This window comes from Salvia hispanica, chromosome 4, assembly GCF_023119035.1.
Source record: "Salvia hispanica cultivar TCC Black 2014 chromosome 4, UniMelb_Shisp_WGS_1.0, whole genome shotgun sequence".
NCBI lineage: Eukaryota > Viridiplantae > Streptophyta > Magnoliopsida > Lamiales > Lamiaceae > Salvia > Salvia hispanica.
In genome coordinates, this window is record NC_062968.1 from 6,606,991 (window position 1) to 6,631,510 (window position 24,520).

The following is a 24,520-nucleotide window of genomic DNA, read 5'->3' on the forward strand; positions in this document are numbered from 1 at the left end:
GTAAAGAACCAGGGCATTGGAAGGCTAATTGTCCAAGGATAAAGAAGAAATTGGGCAAGAAGGAAGATGCTAACGGTTCTGCGACTGTGGCAGAAGCTGATGACACAAATTCGGAAGAAGAATTGGCCTTGGTTGCGGATGAACAACCACACTGTAATGATGTGTGGATTTTGGATTCTGGAGCGTCATATCATCTCTGTCCTCACAGGGAGTATTTCAACACTTATGAGCAGATAGATGGAGGCAATGTTACCATGGCCAACAGTGTTGTCTGCAAGGTGGTTGGCATCGGCTCAATCAGGATTAGGACTCATGATGGGGTCTTCTGCACCTTGAACGATGTTAGACATGTTCCACAGATGACGAAGAATCTGATATCCCTGAGTACATTTGATAGTAAGGGGTTCAGTTTCAAAGGTGAAGGTGGAATAATGCGTATTTTGAAAGGTTCGAAGGTGGTTCTGACAGCTTTGAAACGGGGTACCTTGTATGTTCTGAGAGGTTCCATCGTAGCAAATTCTGCTGATATTGCATCATCCGAGGTTGCAACCAAGGATATGACCAAGCTGTGGCATATGAGGCTCGGTCATATGGGAGAACGTGGCATGAGAATCATGTCGAATCGTGATTTTCTTTTGGGCCATAAGGTGCAGAAACTTGATTTCTGCGAACACTGTGTGTTGGGGAAGCTTCATCGCAGCAAGTTTCCAAAGAAAGGTGTTCATCGAACGAAGGGGACACTTGACTACATTCATATGGATTGTTGGGGTCCCTCACGTGTTGAGTCTATTGGAGGACACAAGTATTTTGTGTCGATGATTGATGACTACTCGAGAATGACTTGGGTGTTTATGATGAAGCATAAAGGTGAGGCATTCAAGAAGTTCAAAGAGTGGAAGACTCTAATTGAAAATCAGACTGGGAAGAAGATCAAGCGATTGAGAACAGATAACGGTCTAGAATTTTGTTCGTCTGAGTTCGATGAGTTTTGTAGGAGTGAAGGGATCGTTCGCCATCACACCGTTAGACATACACCACAGCAGAATGGTGTGGCAGAACGCATGAATCAGACGTTGTTGGAGAGAGCAAGATGCATGCTCTTCCAAGCCGGTTTGACTAGGAAGTTTTGGGCAGAGGCAGTAAACACGGATTGTTATCTGATCAACCGTAGACATCACACCGGCATTGACTGCAAGATACCGTACGAGGTATGGTCTGATTCACCTGCAGATTACTCTATGTTGAGAGTTTTTGGGAGTACTGTTTACTATCATGTGAGTGAAGGTAAATTGGAGCCAAGAGCTAAGAAGGGAGTATTTGTTGGTTATGGAGATAGAGTTAAGGGGTACAGAATTTGGTCATCTTCAGAGGGTAGAATTATTCTCAGTCGGAATGTGGTATTTGATGAAAATTCTATGCTTAACTCTACTGTGAAGTCTATTGCTATAGAGGATTTGGATGGTGTTAATGAACAGGTGGAGCTGCAAGTCACTCACGATGTGAGTGAATCACAACTCCAAGGTGGAGAAGATCAACACACTACTGTTGAAGTCGCCGATACTTCTAGTTCGGATGTTCATCCACAAGCTCGTCAGAGAAGCATTGCTATTGACAGAGCTAGGAGGACAAATGTGAAGCCTCCGTTGAGGTATGGTTTTGAAGATATGATGGCATATGCATTGCAGGTTGCCAATGAGGTCGAAGATGAGCCTTCGGCAGATGAACCACCTACCTACAAGGAAGCTATTTCAGGCAGTGAGCGTGCCAAGTGGCTCGCTGCAATGCAAGAAGAGATAGAATCACTTTTGAAGAACCTGACTTGGGAATTGGTTCCACGGCCTAAGGGGAGAAAGATTGTTACTTGCAAATGGATTTTCAAGAAGAAGGAAGGCACTACACCAGATGAGGGCATTAGATACAAGGCTCGTCTAGTTGCAAGAGGGTTCACGCAAAAGGAGGGGGTTGACTATAATAAGATATTCTCACCAGTGGTCAGACACACTTCCATCAGAGTGTTACTTGCGATAGTTGCACATTATGATTTGGAGCTTGAGCAACTAGATGTGAAGACGGCTTTCCTACACGGATTGCTTGAGGAGGATATCTACATGACTCAGCCAGAGGGATTTGTGGTTCCGGGCAAGGAGGATTATGTGTGCAAGTTGAAGAAGTCCTTGTATGGACTAAAGTAGTCTCCGAGGCAGTGGTATAAGAGGTTTGACAGTTACATGATCAAGCTGGGATTCAGCAGGAGTCCGTATGATTGTTGTGTCTATCACAACAAAGCTGACGATGGTTCTATGGTCTATCTTGTTCTATATGTGGATGATATGCTCATAGCTGCGAAGTCGAAGTCTGAAGTACAGAAGTTGAAAGCTCAGCTTAGTGTTGAGTTTGATATGAAGGATTTGGGTGTTGCAAAGAAAATTCTGGCCATGGAGATTTCTAGAGATAGAGAAAAGAAAAGGCTTTCTCTGTCACAGAAGAGCTACATTGAGAAGATTTTGTCAAGATTTGGCATGTCTGCATCTAAGGCTATTGATACTCCAAGTGCCACAAACATTCATTTGTCATCTGATCTTGCACCGAAATCCGAAGTTGAGGAGGAGTACATGTCTTGAGTCCCGTACTCTAATGCAGTAGGGAGTTTTATGTACGCCATGGTCTGTACTAGGCCAGATATAGCGCATGCTTTGTCAGCGTTGTTAGCAGGTTCATGGGAAATCCTGGAAAGGAGCACTGGCAGGCTGTGAAGAGGATTTTTCGTTACTTGAGAGGTACGTCTGATGTTGGTGTCATTTATGGAGGTGATACTCACTGTTTAGTGACTGGTTATTCTGATTCTGACTACGCTGGAGATGTCGATAGTAGAAGATCTATGACCGGTTATGTTTTCACTCTTAGTGGTTTTGTTGTTAGTTGGAAAGCAACTTTGCAGGCTGCAGTTACTTTGTCTACTACTGAAGCAGAGTATATGGCATTGACAGAAGCTGCTAAAGAGGGAATATGGTTGCAAGGGCTAGTTGGTGATCTTGGTTTACATCAAGATCAAGCTGTTGTGTTCTGTGACAGTCAGAGCGCTATTTGTTTAGCCAAGGATCAAGTCCATCATGAAAGGACTAAGCATATTGATGTGAGGTATCATTTTCTAAGAGATGAGAAGAGAATTGAGGTGAAGAAAGTAGGTACTGCTGATAATCCTGCTGATATGTTCACCAAGTCAGTCCCGCAGAGCAAGTTTCAACATTGTTTGGACTTGCTTAATGTCATGAGCTGTTAGTTGCCCGTGGAGGGCAAATCTGAGGCAATAATGGAGAAGTTTGTTTGTCTGATGTTATGATGATGCGTCTGCAAGGGAGAATTCAAGTCAAGGTGGAGATTTGTTAGTATGCCTTGAATTTGTATAGGATTAGGTTTCCTAATTGGGATAGGATTATGTTTCCTAGGCCCAGTCTGTCTTATGTGTGCCTATATATATGGGAGTAGAGCACATAATCTGTATCTGAAAATCGCAGTCATAATACAATTTGTTCTCCGTTTTTGCCCGTGGACGTAGCCAACACAACGTTGGTGAACCACGTAAATTCTGTGTCTATTTACATTCTTTTGTTTCTCGATTCACAATTGCCCTATTTGTCATAACAACCTTATTATTATACTCCTACTCATAGAATTCTATAAGATCATATAATCTATGATCTTGACTATTGGTTATACTCCTTGTGTTGTAATAGTAACAATCTAAATAATTTTCAAAAATCTCAAAAATCCATTTTCGTATCTACTTAACGCAACCATTCAATATGAGAGCATGAAGAGGGGAAGCTGGCGAGTTAAGTTCCTTCCCTTTATATTTTATGTAGTTTAAGTATCAGAACTGATATGCTGAGCGCTTAAAATTCTCAAAAATCTCAAAATTTCAGAGTGTAAGAGTAAAAACCCCAACGAATTTCTTAATTCACTCCGTTGCATTTTGTTACGGGAATCGGCACGGCTGAAGGAGAGATCTGCAGTAAGAAGGGGAGATGGACGCAGACACAACGATGCACGCCGAGCAACCACAGGCAGAACCGACAAGACGTGAGTGATTGGCCCGTTGCCAATCTAAGCGACCGTCACGCTATGCCGAATTTGTGTCATGCTAGGAGTGGAGATATTAGTTATTTTAGAGTCATTTATTTATTGTAATTTCTTTAAACATAATATTTTTAATTATATATTCGTTGAGCGGACGTTAAGCTCCTTTCCGGGTTTTCTTAGTTGGTTTTTCCCCGGATTGTAGGTCGAACCGACCCTAGGGTCCTTAGATATAAATATGTGTGTATTTTATTTCCTCACTCAAGAAATAAAATATTTTCACGCAACTTTTCCTTTCTTGCGCGAAACGCAACAAACCCTAATTTCGACGTCGGAGTGATCGATGGGCAACCGCTCCCGCGACGTTCAATGCGGATTCTCAACGTCAAGGAACTTTATCCTTAACAAGTGGTGCTTTCATCATCGTACTCATCGAGTTCGGGCTTGGTACGATCGGAGCCGCTGACAATTCGTGGCTTGGAACCAACGCCGCCGTCCATCAAACCCTTGGACGTCGGAGCTCTGGCCATGGAGCAAGTTCTGGCGTCGCTAGCACGCATGGAGGCACGCTTGGAAGCCAAACGGTGCAGCCCCTGTGACCGGATCCAGAGCCACCGTCGGGCGTACCGCATCAGTTACCGGTCTATACTCAGGCTACGGAAGTTGCACAATCAGCGTCGTCCCGACCTCTGCTTGGGGAGCCACTAACGGGTAGCAATCAGGGTTTCTCACAGCCACCCCGCAAACGTGGGGTACTCCTTATTCTGGATCCTTACAGAACCTTGCAACAAAACATGGGCCGTTCTTCGACGTGGGACTTACCAGGGACGAGGGCTGATGGAGCTATGGCTCGACACCAACGAGCTGGGATAATCCAGCGACACGACAGAATTATGGACCACAGTTTGATCATCCGTGGCAGTTTAAAAGCATCAACAGCGGTTTGACGGTTCAGAGGTTGCCAATTGGATTTCGAGAGTGCAGTACTATTTTGAACACTTAATGATGCCGGAAGAGAACAGGCTACACTATGTGGTTATGTTGTTTGACCCACCGGCATTGGAGTGGGTGTTCAATTATTGCGCGAACAATCCGCAGGCCCGTTGTCAGATTTCATTGAAGAAGTCCGTAGAAGTTTCGACCCACAGTATTTTTAGAACTTCATTGGGCTAATCGCCAAACTTTGTCAGACTGGTACCTTGGCTGAATATCACACGACGTAGAGACGATGCTTAATCGGGTCCGAGGGGTCTTGGAATACATATTGTTGCCAATATACATTGAGGGCCTGCAACAACAAGTCAAAAATCAGGTGAAGCATCAAAACCCACTGTTTGTTGCAGCGGCTATGGCGTTGGCGATTCAGTATGATAGTTGTATGGACAAACCGCCAGTGATGTCGGGATTTTGGCGACGAAATTGGAAGAACCACAAGCAGCGGCAGATCGCCCAGCCACAGCAGCCGCTAGCGCTACCAGCGCCCCCCACCCAGACGAACCGCACCAACTAAACCAAAGGCTCGGAGTATGCCAAGATGACAGTGGTGTGCCTCGCTGCAGCCGAACGAGCGGAGCGCTCTAAACTCGGCTTGTGCTGGTACTACCCGGAAAAGTGGGCTGCAGGGCATTCGTGCAGAGGCCGATTTTTGGTCTATATGGGGGCTGATCTGGACTCAGATGAGTAGTCAGAGGAACCCCTGGAGGAGCCGCAGGATGACCCGGTGATCTCAGCAGATTTATCACACATTTACGCATTGGATGGCCAACAGAGGGAGGACGCAATTGAGTTGTGGGGGTTAATTGGAGCATCGTCTGTACGGATCTTGGTGGACAAGGGTAGCTCCCATAATTTTTTGCACCCCAAAGTGGCGGAGAATTTGGCTCTTCCCCTGAGTCAAATACATCCTTTTCGGGTGTACCTCGGCAACAGTGAGTCGTTATTATGTTCTCATGCAAGTATTAAGATTAGATTGGTTATTCAAAAACATGTATTTTTGATTGATTTGCATATTTTGCCTGTGCATGGTCCCGATGTGATATTAATTGGGGAGAGCCTGGCTCAAGCAAATGCGGAGGGTGGAGTTTTCCAGAAATGGGAAACGTGTTTGCCTTAAGCTGGTACCACCGACAGCGGCGGAGGTCTCCCTACGGACTTTCTCCACATTACTAACTCTGTAGAGTGGGGCTGAGTTGTTTGAGATGATGCAGCTGCCGGCGGCCGACAAACTGTCCACAACTGAAACTGCCTTGGAATTTCTGCGAGACCTGCCAGATGAGATCCGGAGTGTACTGGAATCCTATGGGGGCAGTGTTTGGCCTACTGACTGGTATGCCTCCGAAGCGGCAGTTTGACCACAAGATTCCTCTTTTGCCGAATGCCAAGCCAGTTAATGTGAGACCATACAAATACCCCTTTCCAGAAGACCGATATTGAGAAACAGGTGAAAGAGATGTTGGATACGGGTATTATTCGAACAAGTTAGAGCCCTTTTTCTTCCCCGGTTCTGTTGATCAGGGAAAAAGATGGCTCTTTCCGCTTCTGCATTGACTGTAGAGCACTGAATGCGGCGACAGTGCCTGATCATTTCCCTATACCGACTTTGCTCGTCTAGCTATTCGGCGAATTAGGTGCAACTAGTTTCTTTACTAAGCTGGACCTGCGCTCCTGCTACCATCAGATCCGGATGAGTGATGAGGACATATTTAAGACGGCATTTAGGACTCATGACGACCACTTTGAGTTCCTAATTATGCCCTTTGGCCTGACCACTGAAATTTCAGAAATCTAATTGCAGAGAGCGCGAGATGTAAAACTTCCACTGACCACTGACCCCTTTTTCGATGTATGGGCGTCGGAGATTTCAAATTTTATTTCAGCCGACGCCAACACTTAAAAATTAATCAAGACAATTTGATGTGGGAGTGATAATATCCGCAGGGATGAAATTTGGGGAGAAGTGTTCGGGTATCTGGAAACGAATCGGAAGAGATTCGTGGAGAATTTCCGCCCCGAGATTTTAATCAATCAATCAACACAATTTGATGAGCCGCCGCCAACAATCAAGACAATTTGATGCAGGAGTGACAAAATCTGCAGGGATGAAGTTTGGGGAGTCGTGAAGAATTTCCCCGAGGACGAGTATAAGAAAGTGGGAAGTGATTGTGATTTATGAAATGATAAAGAAAAATACAATTGAGAGAGCTCAAGAAAAGGTGAATTCCATGACAGAAAATTAGAACGAAAAGGTAGAAAATTGATAGGGAAAAATGTCGGTCACGTTGGGCGCTCGTTCTGAGCACTCAGTAGATCAATTCACGTTTAAGTAAGGCATCGCCATTGTGGGATAAGAGGTGCTCGTTGTTGCCCGCAGGGGCTTAGCGCAGTTGGTTCCTGGGGAGCAGATATTGCTACGAGGAGCTGAGTTCGAATCCCATTACTGGCGTGTAAGAGCTTCCATCTCTTAGGCACAAGTGTGAGGCCTTGAGAGATGGGCTCCTGTCAGGACAGTGGGTTGAAGGCCTCCTATCTAACGGGCCGCTGTGTACCCTGATTGAACCCCTCACAAACTGTCGGGCTGGGGTGTGGGGGCGGCTGGGGTGACCGCATCACCTTTTGCTACAAGGTGCTCGTTGGAATTTAAAAATACAGATTTGACTTTATAGAGGGTAACTTGGCTATTGATATTGTTTGATTATGAGCGTGTGCTTAATTCCATAATTATACTATGATTAGTTGAATTAATTTTGAAAGGAATGTGATCAATTGCTTAATTCCATAACTATACTATGATTAGTTGAATCAATTTTGAAAGGAATGTGATCAATTATATTAATTATCAATCCAAAATTGAGACCAATTTTTAACCATTAGATTAGAAGATCTTGTGGTTGATATAATGTCAAGTGTAATATATTTTAAATTAAAAGGGTATTAATGTCAAATCATATAACTAACTACTTTCTCTCTCCTCAAAATCATCTCAAATCTTTAAATTAACGTAACTCTCTCAATTTAAATTATTTTTTCGCAAAAAGTATATCAAATTAAAGATAATTTAATAAGGATTCAAACGAGATCTCAATTGCATATGTTCCGACGATGTTCGGGTGATGAAATTTGATAAATTATATTTCAATTTTCATACATGTTGATAAGCAGCTTTTATCAACAAATGCAACAAAAAATCTCAATATATTGTAGGCAAAATCTCAATATTATGCATGTCCAATCTCAATAAAAATGTGTTGATATTTTCTTGTCCTTATGTTGATATTCTAATGTCATATTGTTGATATTTGTAATACACAATGTTGATATAAAAAAACATGCACGAAAATTATCATATGATAACATAATGACGATATTACCCTTTTGTTGATATTTTGTCTACTATTTATTGAGATTTGTGAGCTTTAATCTCATCCACTCATTTTAAAATCCAATGGTGGAGATTTAGTCTTGATTTTGGATTAGGGTGCTATAAGCATTAGAATAGGACTCAATTTTGAAATATATTATATTTATCTTTTCAAAGTTAAAAATTAATTTTTATTAGAATTTTTAACCTCAAAATCATGACCCAATAAGCTAATCCCTAATTTTCGAAAATTGTGGAAGATATAGATTAAATTGTTCCAATTATAAACATATATAAGAATCTATAAAAACAAAAAACAACAATACACAAATCACCCAATAATTATGTATATTAGTATAGGGATGTGATCAAATGAAAACTCTAAATATTGTATAAACTCAAAACTATGATATGGACCATTGAAAAATGTCAACAGGTCACTAAAAAGCATCAACGGGAAAATGTCAACAGAATTTCAACGAGAGTCAATGATTGATGTTGTGTTGATATTGTGTTGATATATTAAAATCTTGAAATTTTACACTGTGCTGATATTGGTTTGAAACTGTGTTGAAGTTTTGTTGAGGAGTTTTGAGTTTGTACAATATATAAATTTGCATTTTATCACTGCCCTATTAGGGTAAATATATGCCCTAAAAGATCACGATGGTGCTAGATGCAAGTATGTTTGCAAATTATAAATGAAACGATAATGTAAATAAACAAAAAACACATAAGAATCTATTAAACAAAAAAAAAACATAATACCAATCATCCAAATTACAACAACCTATTCATAAGTTTAATAAAAATTTAAAGACTGAACATTATGAAACCCCATGGAGGCGAGCGAAATCAAGCTTAGAGTATAAAGATTAATGTTGGAAGAATAATTTTGGTCAGAACCAACAAAAGAAGCAAGTTTCGCTAATTTTTTGGTGTTCTTGGAGTAGATATATAGTCGATCATTAGATGGGGCCACAGAACAACGATCTGATACAGCAAATAACAAATAACCATTAGCCAGAACTTGGAGCAGGTACAAATATGGAAACACTTTCGGTAAGATGAACCTGTATTCCTTCACCCAAGAATTAGCATCCCCATAATTATTCATCTTCCAAATAATAACATGTCGCCAATTTAAAATATCGCATAAATATAGCCTATTCTGAAAAATATATAGCCGATTATTGCCATATACATTGCCACTATAATCACCAGGACCTGAAAAACTGGTAAAGAGCTCAGTTTCCAAATCAAAGGAACAGACCAAGATTTTTTTTTCCGAATCAGATGCCAACCAATGAAGACTTCCATTAAAAAATACAGTACAATCACGACCCAGTCTACGTTTGCCTGGTGTGTCTGCTGCGATGCTTCTCCACAACCCTGTACCTTGTCCTGGAGTGTGTACATGACATGAACTATCACCATCATTGCATAAAATCTTAAACTACCGACTTATTTTGCTCACTCCAAATCCATAATACTGAAAACTTCCATTCGTGTTTAAAGGAGGGAGCTCGACACACTCACGAGTCATTGGATTGCATATAAATAGAACTTCAGCCCATGGAAACAGTTGCAACGCGACAATCAGCGGTAGATGATTGATTGCGAGAAGGCTAACCAAATCGGAGAAGTGGCTTGAAGGCCAAATCGTGGACAGCGTACCCCATGTCACTGGTTTCGGAGTATACAACATTGCAAACTTATCTCCCTCTATCAGAATGCGCCATGATTTACAAACACACTTACGTCATGATGCTCGTAATCAGAAGTTTTCCCAAAATCATTGTCGTAATATCATCCGGTAGATTTGTAAACAGATCTTCCTTCGTTGTTACAAAAATATAATTAATGATCTTCATTAATAACTACGCACTAATTCGAATGAAGAAAAAAATATGAGATTGGATCAATATTGAGACGATTAGCTGGTGAAGAAAGAGCTATTTATTCTTAATAATCCTATTCTGAATGGGAAACGATATAAATCATGTTAAGTTTATCACTTGTTTCGTCCCATAAAGGAAAAGATCTAAAACATGGACTTTTTAATTATTAATTTTACAATTTGTAGTATTTTCTATATAAAAAAAAAGTCTAATCCATTCATCTATCTATAAGATTACAATGAGATTTAATTTTTAATTCGATAACATATCTAATCTAACTAGACTACAACAAATCTGTATATCTTCAATCAATCTTAACATCATCTTGAACAAATTTAATCACGTATGTATGAGATATATACGCATAGATATTAATAATATAGTGATGCGTTTCTGATTTATATTATTTCCTATGTCCAAAAAAATTTATCTCATTTCTAAAAATGAAAAATTTATCTATCATACTATATCTACTTTTTTTTTCTTATTTTATCTATTTTTTTTCATTTCTTTTACTTTATATATCAATTTCTCATTAAATCTGTGCTGTCTACAAATAAGTCTATTTTTTTATGAACGGGAGAGTATGTTTTATTAGAGGATTAATTATTTATTAATTTGAGTGTTGACGTAGAGCTTATTTTCAAATTCAACAATGCATATTTTTCTGATAAGCTGGTAGTATTATTTATGAAAAAGAAAGGGTAGATATTGTATCCTAACTAAGTTGAATCCAAACTTTTGGATACGAAGATTAAGAAATTGTATTAAAAAGTAGGAGAGATTTAATGTTTTATTTTTTGTCAAAAAATGAAATGACTCAACTTAGTTGGAACATCCCAAAAATGGTTCTCTATTCTCATTGAGAACTGAGCATACATGATCCGGTAATCGTCATCGAATCGGCAGCTAATAACCAATAATCGATTCTATTATAAAATAACTCTTAAAGATGGTAATCAAGTGACGTATAAGTCGATCTGTAAGTCATTGGAAGTAGAGAGTGGAAAGGAAAAATATTTCTTGTGTATGTTTCTTATTTATTTGATATGCTCATCACCCTAGTATTTTTAGGGATATTTGAGTCTCATTTAGTACACCAATCAATGAGGATCGGAGCTCTACACAATAAATATATCTAGGATCCACTACAATGAATGATGGGTGGCCATTTATGACTCCTTACCAATAATAACCAATAAGTAATTAAACAAATAATAACCCTAAATAATACTCACTCCGTCCCCAAAAAGTATGAACAATGAGTTCAACACGAGTTTTAAGAAATAAATGAAAAAAGTAAGAGCGGTAATGAAAATATGTTGGTGGAGAGTGGGGTTCATATTTATTGTAATGATGTAAGCTGTTAATGATAATGGTGTAAGTTGTAAATACAATGATGTCTAAGAGCAATACTCCCTCCGTTCCGGCCTAAGCGAGACGTTTCTATTTTGGCACAAGAATTTAGGTAGTGGTGTTTAGTGAATTAAATTATTAGTAGTAAAGTAAGAAGTAAAGTAAGAGAGAGGATAAAGTAAGAGAGAGAAAGAGAGCAAAAAGTAAGAGAAAGGATAAAGTAAGAAAAAGAAAGAGAGATGATAAAGTAGGAGATAAGTGTGAGTTGATTGTTGCCAAAAAAGGAAACGTCTCACTTAGGTTGGAATGTCTCAAAAAGGAATACGTCTCACTTAGGCTGACTTAGGCTGGGACAGAGGGAGTATGTTGTTTGACTTTTTTAAAATTGGAAAGTTCACTTAGGGGGTGTTATATTGCTAACTATTTAAATTGTTAACTCTGCTAACTCATCAATATAGTGTATTTAAAATGTCAATACGGTGACATCAAAATGTCAACACATTATATTGAAGTTCAACAAAATTATGTGTTGACATTTTAATGTCATCGTGTTGACATTTTAATACACTGCGTTAATGAGTTAACAAGTTAGCAATTTAAGAAAGTTAGCAATTGATCATTCCGCTATACAGGTATTTATAAAATTAAGGCATATTTATCACTTTCAAAATTTAAAGGATTATCTATTTTAATACTATCTTTTTAAAATTTTAAAAATTTAAAGGAAGTCATTTTGGGCTTCTTAGAGTATATCTATTTGACTCTACCTCAAAACTTCGAGATTTGTGGTTTGATCCTCTCGAAGTTTATCAATTCTACTACTTATGTGGTCAATGCATGTATCTCTAGTTTAATTTATCATGCTCTAATTATTTCTCATTAAAAGTTTGTTCTTTAGCTCATTTGTTTATCAACTCTTTGCTTATGTTGTGACTGTATGCATCTCTAGCTTATATTATCATCTTCTAATAATTTTTTTGCAATTGTGTATATCTCTAGTTTCTGTTAATCATCTTTAAATAATTTCTTGCATGATTATGAATATGTCAATATCAAGCCATAACGCTTATGTTAAATCTTGGTTTTGTCGGCGCTCTTCCAGAGTGGGAAGATAGAGCAAATGATGGATTAATTTATGCCAATCGAAATTTTGTCCATCAACTCCGAGACTCCTAATATAACTCCCGAGTTATTGTTGATATGATTCGGGAGATCCATTGAAAGAGATAAATAGAATAAAGAAGATTGTAGTAGATAAATTGTGAAGTGGACGCATTTACTGGAAAAAATGTGTTACAACTTACAAGTGTGAAAAATGTGTTATTTTGTCTTGTCAACATGGTTAGGCCAACGTGTAGAAGCCACTCAAATACTCCCTCCAACACATAGTAATCAACCTCAAACTCTTGATTAATTTAAGCCATGATTCCCCTTTTAGCTATGGCTGTATCCCTTTTTGTGTTGATAATTCCTTCAATCATCTTGTACAAATTATGTTGGATTCCTCTTCGTCTTCAACGTTTGATGGAATCTCAAGGAATCAGAGGCCCTCCTTACAAATTCCTCCATGGCACCACCAAAGAGATCATCAAGATGAAGCAGCAAACAAAAGATGCAGCTACTATGGACATATCTCATGATATATTTCCAATAATTCAGCCTCATTTGTATTCTTGGATTAAATTATATGGTAGTAATATATTATTTTTTCAGTAACTGTTTATTATTTTAAGTTCAGTTGAAATTGAGGATATATTCTATTTTGTAGAAATCTATTAATTCACTTGTGTCTGTCTAAATTGAAACAGGAAATAATTTTCTTCACTGGGATGGCACTCAACCTGAAATTGTTGTTACTGAGCCAGAGTTGATCAAAGAAATCCTTAGCAATAAAGAAGGTGCATATCCCAAAACCACAGCAAAAGGCTACATCAAGAAATTGTTAGGAGATGGACTTCTTGTGGCAGAAGGTGAAAAATGGTCTAAGCTTAGGAAATTGTCTAATCATGCTTTCCATGGTGACTGCCTCAAGGTATTAAATAGTACGGAGTAGCATACATGATTAATCATTTTAATTCAAGAAGAGATAATTATCCCTTGTCTGTTTATGTTGTTACATAGGAGATGGTACCTGCCATGATTGCTTGTGCTGAAACCATGCTTGAGAAACGGAGAAGTTACCATGGCAAAGAAATCGAGGTGTGCGGTGAATTCAGGCTTCTTAGCTCAGATGTGATTTCTAGAACAGCTTTCGGAAGTAGCTATTTGGAAGGGAGAAAGATATTTGATATGTTGTCCAATCTTGGTGTCTTGATTTCCAGAAATGTGTTCAAGATCAGACTTTTTGGCATTGGGTATGTTATATGTTTCTCTCATGCAAATAGTAATGCATCTAATCTGATCATGTGATAACTTTCTGGCATGGCAGAAGATGTATAAGAACACGGGATGACATCGAAGCAGACAAGACCGAGCAGTTGCTTCATGATTCTATCATGGAAATAGTAAAGAAGAGACAGTTTGAGGTTCGAAGTGGCAAAGCAGACAGTTTTGGTAGTGATTTTCTAGGATCGCTTTTAAAAGGACACCACGACACAGATCCGAAGAGCCAGATATCAGCAGCTGAGATCATCGATGAATGTAAAACCTTCTATTTTACTGGACAAGAAACAACATTCAGTTTACTATCATGGACCACATTTCTCCTAGCAATCCACACTGACTGGCAAGAGAGAGCCCGGGAAGAAGTGTTACAGCTTTTCGGTCAACAAAATCCCAACTCAGATGGCCTTTCCAGATTAAAAACTGTACAAAAGATTGATATTTTTGTCTCCCAAATACTCTAATAAGTGTGACATGTAATTTTGATACTACATGTTTGTTGATATGCAGGTTAACATGATATTATACGAAACACTGAGGCTATACACCCCGGTCACTAGTATTATAAGAAGAATAGGCAGCAGAGTTAAGTTGGGAAAATACGAGTTTCCTGCAAATATGAAAGTTTCTATTCCGCCTCTAGCTATCCACCGGAATCCTGACATATGGGGTCAAGACGCTCACCTTTTCAAACCGGAAAGATTTTCTGAAGGGATGGCTAAGGCGACGAATGGTAACCCCATGGCCTTCCTAGGATTTGGGTATGGACCGCGAACTTGTGTGGGCCTCAATTTGGCTATCAGTGAGGCAAAGATAGCGCTCTCGATGATCCTCCAACGCTACAAGTTCACACTCTCACCAGAGTATGTTCACTCGCCTTTGATAGTCCTCACTGCTCACCCGCAGCACGGAGTTGGGATCTTGCTTCAGCCGCTTTAAACAAGACTACGTGAGGAAACAGAGTTGTGTAGTTTTATTTTTCAAGTGTTACCATCACCATATAACTATACACTTTTGTGTAAAAATGTGTTGTATTGTTTGATTTACAGACTTTAAGACCTTGTAATCTAGTATCTTGAGACAGTTGGTTATACTCGTTGTGTTGTAATAATAACTATGTAAATAATTTCATACTAATAAAGACAACAAGTGAAATACAAAATAGTGAAGTTTAGAAATCTGATATCCTTTTAATTAAAGTGTTTAAGCTCAACAAACACTAGCATCTTCTGTTTTATCCGAAAAAACGTATACTACATGTCAAATGGTAGCTTATTAAAATGAAAATATATTAATCTTTATCTATGCTTAAAGACTTCCCTCCTACACAGATTAATCAACCCCACTGGAATGATATTGCAATAGGAATTCTTGATAAACTGAAGCCATGATTCACCTTTTAGCTATGTGTTTGTCACTTTTTGTGTTGGTAATTCCTTCAATAATCCTTTACAAATTATGCTGGATTCCTCTTCGTCTTCAACGTTTGGTGGAGATTCAAGGAATCAGAGGCCCTCCTTACAGATTCTTCCATGGCACCACCAAGGAGATAATAAAGATGAAGCAGCAAACAAATGATGCTGTTGATATGTCCTTACTAGATCATGATATTTTTCCAATAATCCAGCCTCATTTCTACTCTTGGATTAAAGTTTATGGTAAATCTTCTTTTTTTCCAATTATATGATTGTACAGACATATAAGCAGTGTAAATAATTGAAACAGGAACCAATTTCCTTCATTGGATTGGCACTGAGCCTGAACTTGTTATTACTGAGCCTGAGCTGATCAAAGAAATCCTCAGCAACAAAGATGGTACATTTAAAAAAATTAAGGGCAGAGGTTACTTTAAGAAATTGTTTGGAAGAGGGCTTGTTGTGGCAGAAGGTGAAAAATGGTCTAAGCTTAGGAAATTGTCTAATCATGCTTTCCATGGAGACTGTCTCAAGGTAACATACATAATTTGATCATTTTCAAATCGTAGACACTTGATTGTTGTGTCTGTGTTGTTAGGACATGGTGCCAGGAATGACTGCTTGTGTTGAGAGCATGCTTGAGAAATGGAGGACTCAACATTGCAATGAAATCGAGGTCTGCAGCGAATTCAAGCAGCTTAGCTCTGATGTAATTTCGAGGACGGCCTTTGGAAGTAGCTATATGGAAGGGAGAAAAATATTTGATATGCTGTCAAAGCTTGGTTTATTGATTTTCAGAAATAGGCTTAAGATCACAGTTTTCAGTAAATTTATAAAAACACAGGATGACATGGAAGCAGACAAAACCGAGCAATTGCTTCATGATTCTATCATGGAAATAGTAAAGAAGAGACAGTTTGAAGTTCAAAGTGGCAAAGCAGACAGTTTCGGTAGTGATTTTCTGGGATCGCTCCTAAAAGGTCACCACGACAATGATCCTAAGAGCCAGATATCAGCAGCTGAGATCATCGATGAATGTAAAACATTTTATTTTGCTGGACAAGAAACAACTTTCAGCTTACTGACATGGACCACATTTCTCCTTGCAATCCACACTGAGTGGCAAGAGACAGCCAGGGAAGAAGTGTTACAGCTTTTCAGTCAACAAAATCCCAACTCCGATGGCCTTTCCAGACTAAAGACTGTAAGAAGAAATTGATATTTTTCTGACAAATGTACATGTAATTTAGTAGTACTATATGCTTGTTGATATGCAGGTTAACATGATATTATATGAAACACTGAGGCTATACAACCCTGTCACTAGTATTCTAAGGAGAATAGACAGCAGAGTGAAGTTGGGAAAATACGAGTTTCCTGCAAATGTGAAGGTGGCAATCCCGCCTCTAGCCATTCACCGGAATCCTGACATATGGGGTAGAGACGCTCACCTTTTCAAACCGGAGAGATTTTCTCAAGGGATGGCTAAGGCAACCAATGGCAACCCCACGGCCTTCCTGGGATTCGGGTATGGACCACGGGCATGTGTTGGCCTCAACTTTGCGATGACAGAGGCAAAGATAGCACTCTCAATGATCCTTCAACGCTACAAATTCACACTCTCGTCCGACTATGTTCACTCTCCTAGCATATACATTAGTGTTAAGCCTCAGCGCGGAGTTGGGATCTTGCTTCAGTCGCTTGCTTGAAAATGTAGGAAAGCAGAGTTGTTTAGTCCAAGTTGATATATTTGCATAAATAGTGAAGTATCTTTATGTTTGTGAGAGAATGTATTCATTTGTCCAAACAAACACTGTGTGACCAATCAATGATCAATATTATGATTCTCAACAATACAAAAGAAAAGTTTTTAGAAGCATATGCAATAATGTATAATTTACTATGGAAAAGCTAAGAATTTTCATTTAACGTTTTAACAGACTAAGAGCATTTTTAACTATCTCTAAGTATCTATCTCTAAGTAATCTGGCATAAAAAATGAATGGCTAACAACATAATTACATAAAAATAATAATATACAGAAAAAGATCACCTCAGTAATGCGAGACGAAATTAGTCTCAAGAATTAATGATGTTTTTTTCCACCCTGTACGAGGCTACGAGCTAGGAATCCTTAGCAACTCAAGGCACATGCATACAAGGTGCTAAGAATTACAGTGAGAGTACAAACTGGAACTCACTCAAAGTGTCATAAAAGAGGGAATTTTTCCTTCAAGCGATTGATAAGCTTAAACTTTTCTTCGGCTTCAACCAGCTTATGGATATCAGACCGTGAGGCTCGATCTGGATGAAAGGTCAGCAAGGCTTTTTTGTAAGCTGTCTGTACCTGAAAATATCATCAGTTTCAAGTAACTATTCCAAATGCCTCCTTTGCATATACAGCACATGAAAGAGATTAACACAAGCACACCATTTACTTTAACAAGCTGCATGAGCACAAGGTTTCTTACTCTTTCAACGTAAGTACTCAAAATTTCCCGAATTTGAGTTCTTACGTTGGAAGCTAGAAATGTATTTAAAGTTAGCATCCAGATAAATTAAAAGGTACTAGCAGTTTTTATTTTTCCTTTTTCCTAAAAGCAAAAGATAATGTGAATACACAACAACACAAAATATAGAGCAGCTAGTTCAGCCAACCTCTTGTGGAGATGGATTTGGCCAACTGCCCACCACGATTCCCAACAAATGCAACAATGAAGCCATACTTCGGCATCCGACTTCCATTTTCTCCAGCTGAATTCGGACTTCAGCGCGAATTGTATCCTTCAAGTTCATATTTTCCTCATCCTAATAGTAAAAAATACTCAATCATTCTCCATATAAAAATTCTATCGATAAATACTTCGAGGGTCTCTTTGTTTGGCAGATGGGAAAGTAATATAATTCCAAAATTTTAAATTCATATTTGTTGATTCTTTATTTAACAAGGAAAATATTGCAACTTTCAGTGTTTCAGTGTCTTATTTCTTTACTTTTCTTAGGTATTCTTTTTTCTAATTTCAAGATTCTTAATTATGTACGTATTTATTATTATTATGATTTTATCAAAATATAAACTACTACTACTATAATTATTATAATTATTATTGTTATTATTATTATTAATACTAGAAGTTATGCTATTATTATTTTTATCAGTAATGTTCTCAATTAATAACTTATTAAGTAAATCTTAATGGAACTTTTATAATTATAATATCATACTTTATGTTGTATCTTAACTCGTTTGATAAAAAGATGGGATATGAGAAGATATGTAAAACAAGATAAGAAATACGGGCTTCATGTCAAGATATGCAAAGATATGATTTTTTTCCGTTGTTGTTTGATAGAAAAGAAATTATCTAAATTTGTATTGTATATTAAATAACATGGCTTAACTTGACAAATTGGTGGGATACATAAACAAGGTTAATGTTATAATTTTGGTAAGATTAGATAGGGCCCTGGTCTTATATTGGGCTATGAGTTAAGCTTAACTATGATATCAAACAATTAGAAATGTTCATATATAATTCTCTATCTTGGTATTACTAACTTATCAAACATGCCCTATACTGTCAATTGGTACATTTTCAATCAGTAACTTATTAAGCAAATCCCAGTGTAATTTTTTAAAACCAAGGATCATATTTTTTGTTGCATCTTATTATTATTATTACTACTACTATTATTATTATTACCATTATTATTTTCTATAATAATTTAATTTAATTAAATTAAATCTTACTTTAACTATTAGAAAAAAAATTATGCACATTAATTATAAATTAACTGTTACATCGATTGGTTACTGCAACTGCTACTGAGTACGTAGGAGTACTAAAACATGCAATTCTTGTACCTTCTTCTTTATACTCCGCATTTCCTCCAAGCGCTGCTCGTCTTCTTTCCATATCCAACATACGCATGCTTTCAGCTTTTATTCTCTTCCGCAATCGCCGCTCACGTTGTGCATCTTCAGCCTAAAAGAAAAAACCACATGATATAAAAAAAAACCATTAAAAAGAATAAAAACATCTAACAACCTTAAGTCCATTACCTAACTCAAACAGACTCATTTGAAACAACTTATAGTGATCTTTACAATTTATAAAAATAAGTTGTGCATCAAATGAACAAGGAGCTAGAATTTCCACAACAACTCATCCATCAGATAATACTTTTCTTAGATATGCACCAGGCAGAAAAGCGAAGATTGTAAACCTGGATCTGCAGTGCTTGCTGTCTGGAAGCCCATTCTTCCTCCATCGCCCTTTTATATTCATCTGTTTCCTTGAGCTTTTCACGTTCACTAATTAAACAGGCATCCTCAGGAGGCGAACTGCATACGATACTTGTGTGCAGCTGACTATCTTCATTCTCCTCTTCAGAATTTATCTTGTCCCCAGCAGTAGATATAGAATTATTCAATGTCTTACTTGGCTCCTCCTGGAAAGCAAAGTTAGATGAAGCTGGATCTTTCCTTCTTTCAATGCGAGTGCTGGATTTTCCTGCCTCACAATCCGGGTTATGGATTGAAGGACGACATTTTGCTTGAGATTTAGATTTTCCATTTGTACAGTATTCTTGATTGTTTACAGCTTTATCAAAAAAAATGGGCGAAACCAAAATCCTTTTCTGCTCTAACAGGAGAGGAACCACCATTTCTACTATCGGATTTCCCTGTAGTATGCAAAAATGAGGCCGCACAATGGTGCCTAGTTCCTACGTTTGATTCAGTATTTTGGAGGTCCTTGTTTATACAACTTGTGGTACTATCATGACCCCTAATACCTGATTGAACATTGTGAACATCTTTCCTTCTCCTGGAGACAGCTTTTTCCCACAACTCTTGGAACTTTGCAGAAAAATCTTCCACTACCTCACAATCAGAATACTCATTCACAGGTAAATCAGAAAAATCGCACTCTGAGTCAATATCCGGACCATAGTGGTGGTTACTTGTGGAAGCTTTCCCGGAGTATGTACGCTTGCATTTTGATAACCTAACTGGTGTTTCGCTATCTCGGACAAATTGGCAATCTTCATCAGAAGCATTAGTGTCATCTGCAAAGCCCTCAGCAATACGAATAGATCCTCTACTCGAAGAGGTGCTAGCGGAGAAACTGACATTGTTTGCACCAAAATGATACCTACTATAGATGTCTCATCATCATCAATGTTTATTACATTCCTGAATGACCACTTCTCATCCTTTTTGAGCATGCCTGACTCTTTGTTTCTCTTTTGCAAAGATTCAGGAATGTCAATGATAACAACATTGTCACAAATTTCAGAATCGACATCTATCAGTACAACTTTATCAGCTTCCTTATTCTTCCTGCACCTCTTCAAGGTTTTCTTTCCCGAGGAAGGTCTAGGATGCGAATGACCTGTAGATATTCCACTCATCTTTCTATTAACAGAAAAGAGCACAAAAATTGTGATGAATCAATTTGAGACTCGAAGGGAGTTATAGGCATGAGTAGCCTACATAACAAGGCGTTACCCCGGGTTTTTATAATATCACAACACAACACAAAACAACACACAACTCAACACCTCAGCAGAAAAATCCCACTTGTACAACGTATAATCCGCTAAATGCTTCAAGCATTGCTTATAAATAAATCTCTGCATCCCCACAAAAATACACAATCTAATCTCAAAAGCTAAGCTTGCAGAGCAAAATTGTTATACTGACAAAAAAAGGGTCAAATGGATTCTGACTCAATCTCCATGAAATTCAAGAATCGCGTTCATAAATCACAAAATACCAAACGATAAAACCTCCTGCACCAAAATTCCGACGAGGTTTAAACCCTAGCTCAGTCCCAGACAGAAACCAGAAATCCTCCACTACACGCGGTCAGCATATTACAGCGATCAAAACCCCTAACTAAAAACTAGGATCATCCAAATACACACACGAGAAAAAATCGATCAAAATCTGACGAATTCTTCCGAAGACTATATAACAAGGGATATTGGGATTACAGACAACAACCAACGTAGAAGGGAGATGCTGGGTGGAAATTATAAAGAGAATACCCAAAAATTGGAAGCCGAAAAAATGGGGGTTCTGAAATTGCAAGAAGATTGCGAGTGGTGTGAGAGATTTTGGGCTAATAATGATGTGAATCCTGGCATTCACAATCATAGGATGCAACGACATCGAGGGTCATGGGTTGATTGGGGTCCAAAAAGAAGATGGAGATATGGCAAGGAGCCAAACCGGATTCGGAGGTCTGACTCAAATCAGAATTTTCCTATCAAGATGGTGTCCAAATGCTATTCTAAGACCACCATTGTCTTCATCATCAAAATAGCTTCGCGTGAGTACCTTACACGCCTCAATCGGAGCCCGGATGAGGAAGTTATGGTCGTTTTACAAAAGCCGCGCAGTCCAACAAGCAAAATGCCCGACCACAGAGAATTTGCCCGGCCTGGAAAAGAAAAACGCCCGACCCAGGCATTTTGTGCGACTTTGTGAATTTTTGCTCATTTTTCCTCTTTTGTTTTGCACTTTTAACCTCTAGTATAAATACCCATGTCTAGGGTTTTTGTCATTAGCTTTTGAATATTTGTAAGAGACAATTTCTCCATATTTGAGAGCTCACCTTCTTCGTCTTTTGAAAACTTATCAAATTCTTTCGGGTTGCATTCGATCTTTTGTCGGGCTAAGGTTGATTGTAAAGATATGCTTGCTAGTTCTTGTGTTGCTAGTTTGTGGAGCCATTAGGTGTTTGTATGTGAAAGTGCCTTTGGGAATTCTTTCTTATTCTTCACCTAAATCATAACACTAATCCATCCTCTATCCTTTTATCTATTTTTCTTGTTCCATTTCTTGGTTTATCTTGTTTATTTGTTGGGTTTATTTACAAGAACAAGTCCGGGGCAAGTTCATGAGTCTTCAATCTAGAGGATTCACATTATTTGGTATCAAGAGCCTTGGTTCTTGTTCTTGTAAGAAAAAGAAAAAGAGTGAAATTGTTAGAAAAATTGTCAAAAAAAAAGAGATATCTCAAGTTCTATCTATGGGCTTTAGCTATAAATTGATATATGTGTTCTTGGGTATGTCAATTTGATTGTCAGAAAGTTGTAGGTCGAAATTACATCAATTGTTGGGTCTATTGTTGTTGGGTGAAATTGTGCACACAAAGTGTTTGTTAATTTGTCCCATTGGCTTAGCTCCCTACTTTCACTAATCTTGTGGCTTCTTGGACTAGTTTTCACTTGCCTAGTTGTGTATCTTGTTTGTACTATTTGTGCAACCCTTGGGATTACGTCATCAAGAGCAAGTGAGGGAGAGTATCTGGCCACTAAATCTCTAAGCCTTCCGAGAGACATTGGGTGTGAGTTTGGGGAATTGGGGACATACTTTATAGATTGGGAAGGGAGATCCGCACTAAAATCTCCATTCTTGGGTGTGTGCGTTGTTTGTGTTACTAACAAAAGGGATGTGTCCCTAGTCCTTTTTATCTTCTTTGTAGGTACCCAAAAATGCCACCATATGCGAGGAATTCTAGGCACAATTCGCCTAGAAGGGAGGATGGGGACGACACCGCGTCCACATCCGACGAATCCCTCAAAGAAATGATGACAAAACTTATCGGAGAGATGGCGGGGATGCATGGTGACCTTACCACTATGCAAACTAGTCTCAACACCATGCAAGGGGGCTTTACGATGTTTTGTGAGAATATATCCCTCATAAGAGATCGAGTTAGGCATAACCAGTCCATAGCACCTAGTGACCGAGAGAGACATGATATGAGTGACTATAAGTCAAGGTACCATGATGATGGACTTAATAGAGGGAGTAGAAGGGAGCGAGTACCAAAGTTCCATGGAGAGTCTCACTCTAGGAGAATGAGGGATCATGGTCGTCATCATAAAGTGCATGAGTGGTTAATGGGGGATGAAGTCTCAACTAAATCAAGGGAGAGATCAAACCTTCGAAATTATGGTGATGATAGAAGCCGAAGAAGCATTCCACCAAAGAAGGTGGACCTATCTCATCCTAGCTATCACACGAAAGTTTCGCCGTGGTTGTCATCCAACTTCACTCCTTCAAAGGGCTTGATTCAAAATAAGTGTGACAATAAAGAACGTGTCAAGCATATGGTAGATTTTGTTGACGATGGTGATGAAGAGCAATGTGAGGATGAAACGGAGTCCATGGCCACACATGAAGAAGATGCACACCCAACGTTCAATGATGGCGTGTCTAGCATGGTGGAAGCCGAGGACGGGTGTGAGCCATTTAAAGCCCTTCAAGTCTTGAGCATGAAAATAAAGTCAAATGATATTGCAAAAGTAAATGAGCCTTTAAGGAATGATCAAGAGAGAGAAGAAAATATAGAGTGTGAGAAAAGGCAAAAATGTGAGATGCAAAAGCCAAGAGAGAGTGGTGGGGGTGAGTGTGAATCAAAGCTTTTAAAAGAGAAAAACAACAAGCATGTGAGACAAAAAAGTTGCTTGTTAGATTCTAAGATCACCCATGGGAGGGCTCTAAATCACCCTATCCTTTTTGCCCTTGGTGAGAAGAGCGACACTCATTTCACTAACTCTTTCGATTTGTCTTTCATCTTTGATGACTTTGTGATGCAGAAATTGAAAGGTTTGGAATGTGAACCCCGAGTTGAGGAGGCACCGAGTAACTTCTTACCGGTAATGAACTCATGTGAACAAGGCCAAGTTGCACCGCTCCTTATCCAAGGTTCAAGTATTCTAACCTTGACTCGTGCTAAAGATTCAATGAAGCATATAAAGGTTATTAGTGTTGAAAATTCCATGTGGCTTGAAATTTTTGGCATTGATAATTGGTGTTATATGTGGTGGCATGATCTTGAATTTTTAGGTGCCAAATCTATCTTTGCATTATATGATGACCCTTTCTTGGTAAATTCATACATTGATAGGCATGTCATTGCTCTTATGGATTTTAACTTGAATGTTGGAATGACTTCCTTGCATACTAAGATGTCTAAGTCTTCCCTTGTTCGTAATTTTAAGTTTCATAAATA

At 38.5% G+C, this 24,520-nt stretch overlaps 3 protein-coding genes across 4 annotated transcripts; 2 read left to right on the forward strand and 1 right to left on the reverse strand.

Annotated features, from left to right (window-relative positions):
• The first annotated feature begins 13,101 nt into the window (after positions 1 to 13,101).
• LOC125222967 (cytochrome P450 CYP749A22-like) lies at positions 13,102 to 15,166 on the forward strand. The gene is made up of 5 exons (XM_048125883.1): positions 13,102 to 13,381; positions 13,500 to 13,723; positions 13,813 to 14,045; positions 14,120 to 14,498; positions 14,584 to 15,166. Exons 1-5 carry the CDS (start codon positions 13,114 to 13,116, stop codon positions 15,010 to 15,012), a joined length of 1,533 nt encoding a protein of 510 aa, XP_047981840.1. The 5' UTR covers positions 13,102 to 13,113; the 3' UTR covers positions 15,013 to 15,166.
• Positions 15,167 to 15,426: 260 nt separating this feature from the next.
• On the forward strand, positions 15,427 to 17,323 carry LOC125217886 (cytochrome P450 CYP749A22-like). Its single transcript, XM_048119454.1, has 4 exons — positions 15,427 to 15,731; positions 15,799 to 16,022; positions 16,087 to 16,692; positions 16,766 to 17,323. Exons 1-4 carry the CDS (start codon positions 15,461 to 15,463, stop codon positions 17,195 to 17,197), a joined length of 1,533 nt encoding a protein of 510 aa, XP_047975411.1. The 5' UTR covers positions 15,427 to 15,460; the 3' UTR covers positions 17,198 to 17,323.
• Positions 17,324 to 17,487: 164 nt separating this feature from the next.
• On the reverse strand, positions 17,488 to 21,719 carry LOC125217887. Of its 2 annotated transcripts, XM_048119457.1 has the most exons (5): positions 20,286 to 21,713; positions 19,716 to 19,940; positions 19,354 to 19,474; positions 18,147 to 18,296; positions 17,488 to 17,835 (listed from the first exon to the last, which is right to left on the reverse strand). In XM_048119457.1, exons 1-4 carry the CDS (start codon positions 20,304 to 20,306, stop codon positions 18,292 to 18,294), a joined length of 372 nt encoding a protein of 123 aa, XP_047975414.1. In that variant the 5' UTR covers positions 20,307 to 21,713; the 3' UTR covers positions 17,488 to 17,835; positions 18,147 to 18,291. The 2 variants fall into 2 exon arrangements, with proteins under 2 accessions (XP_047975414.1, XP_047975413.1); XM_048119456.1 differs by having other exon boundaries at positions 19,716 to 21,719.
• Between the last annotated feature and the right edge of the window lie 2,801 nt (positions 21,720 to 24,520).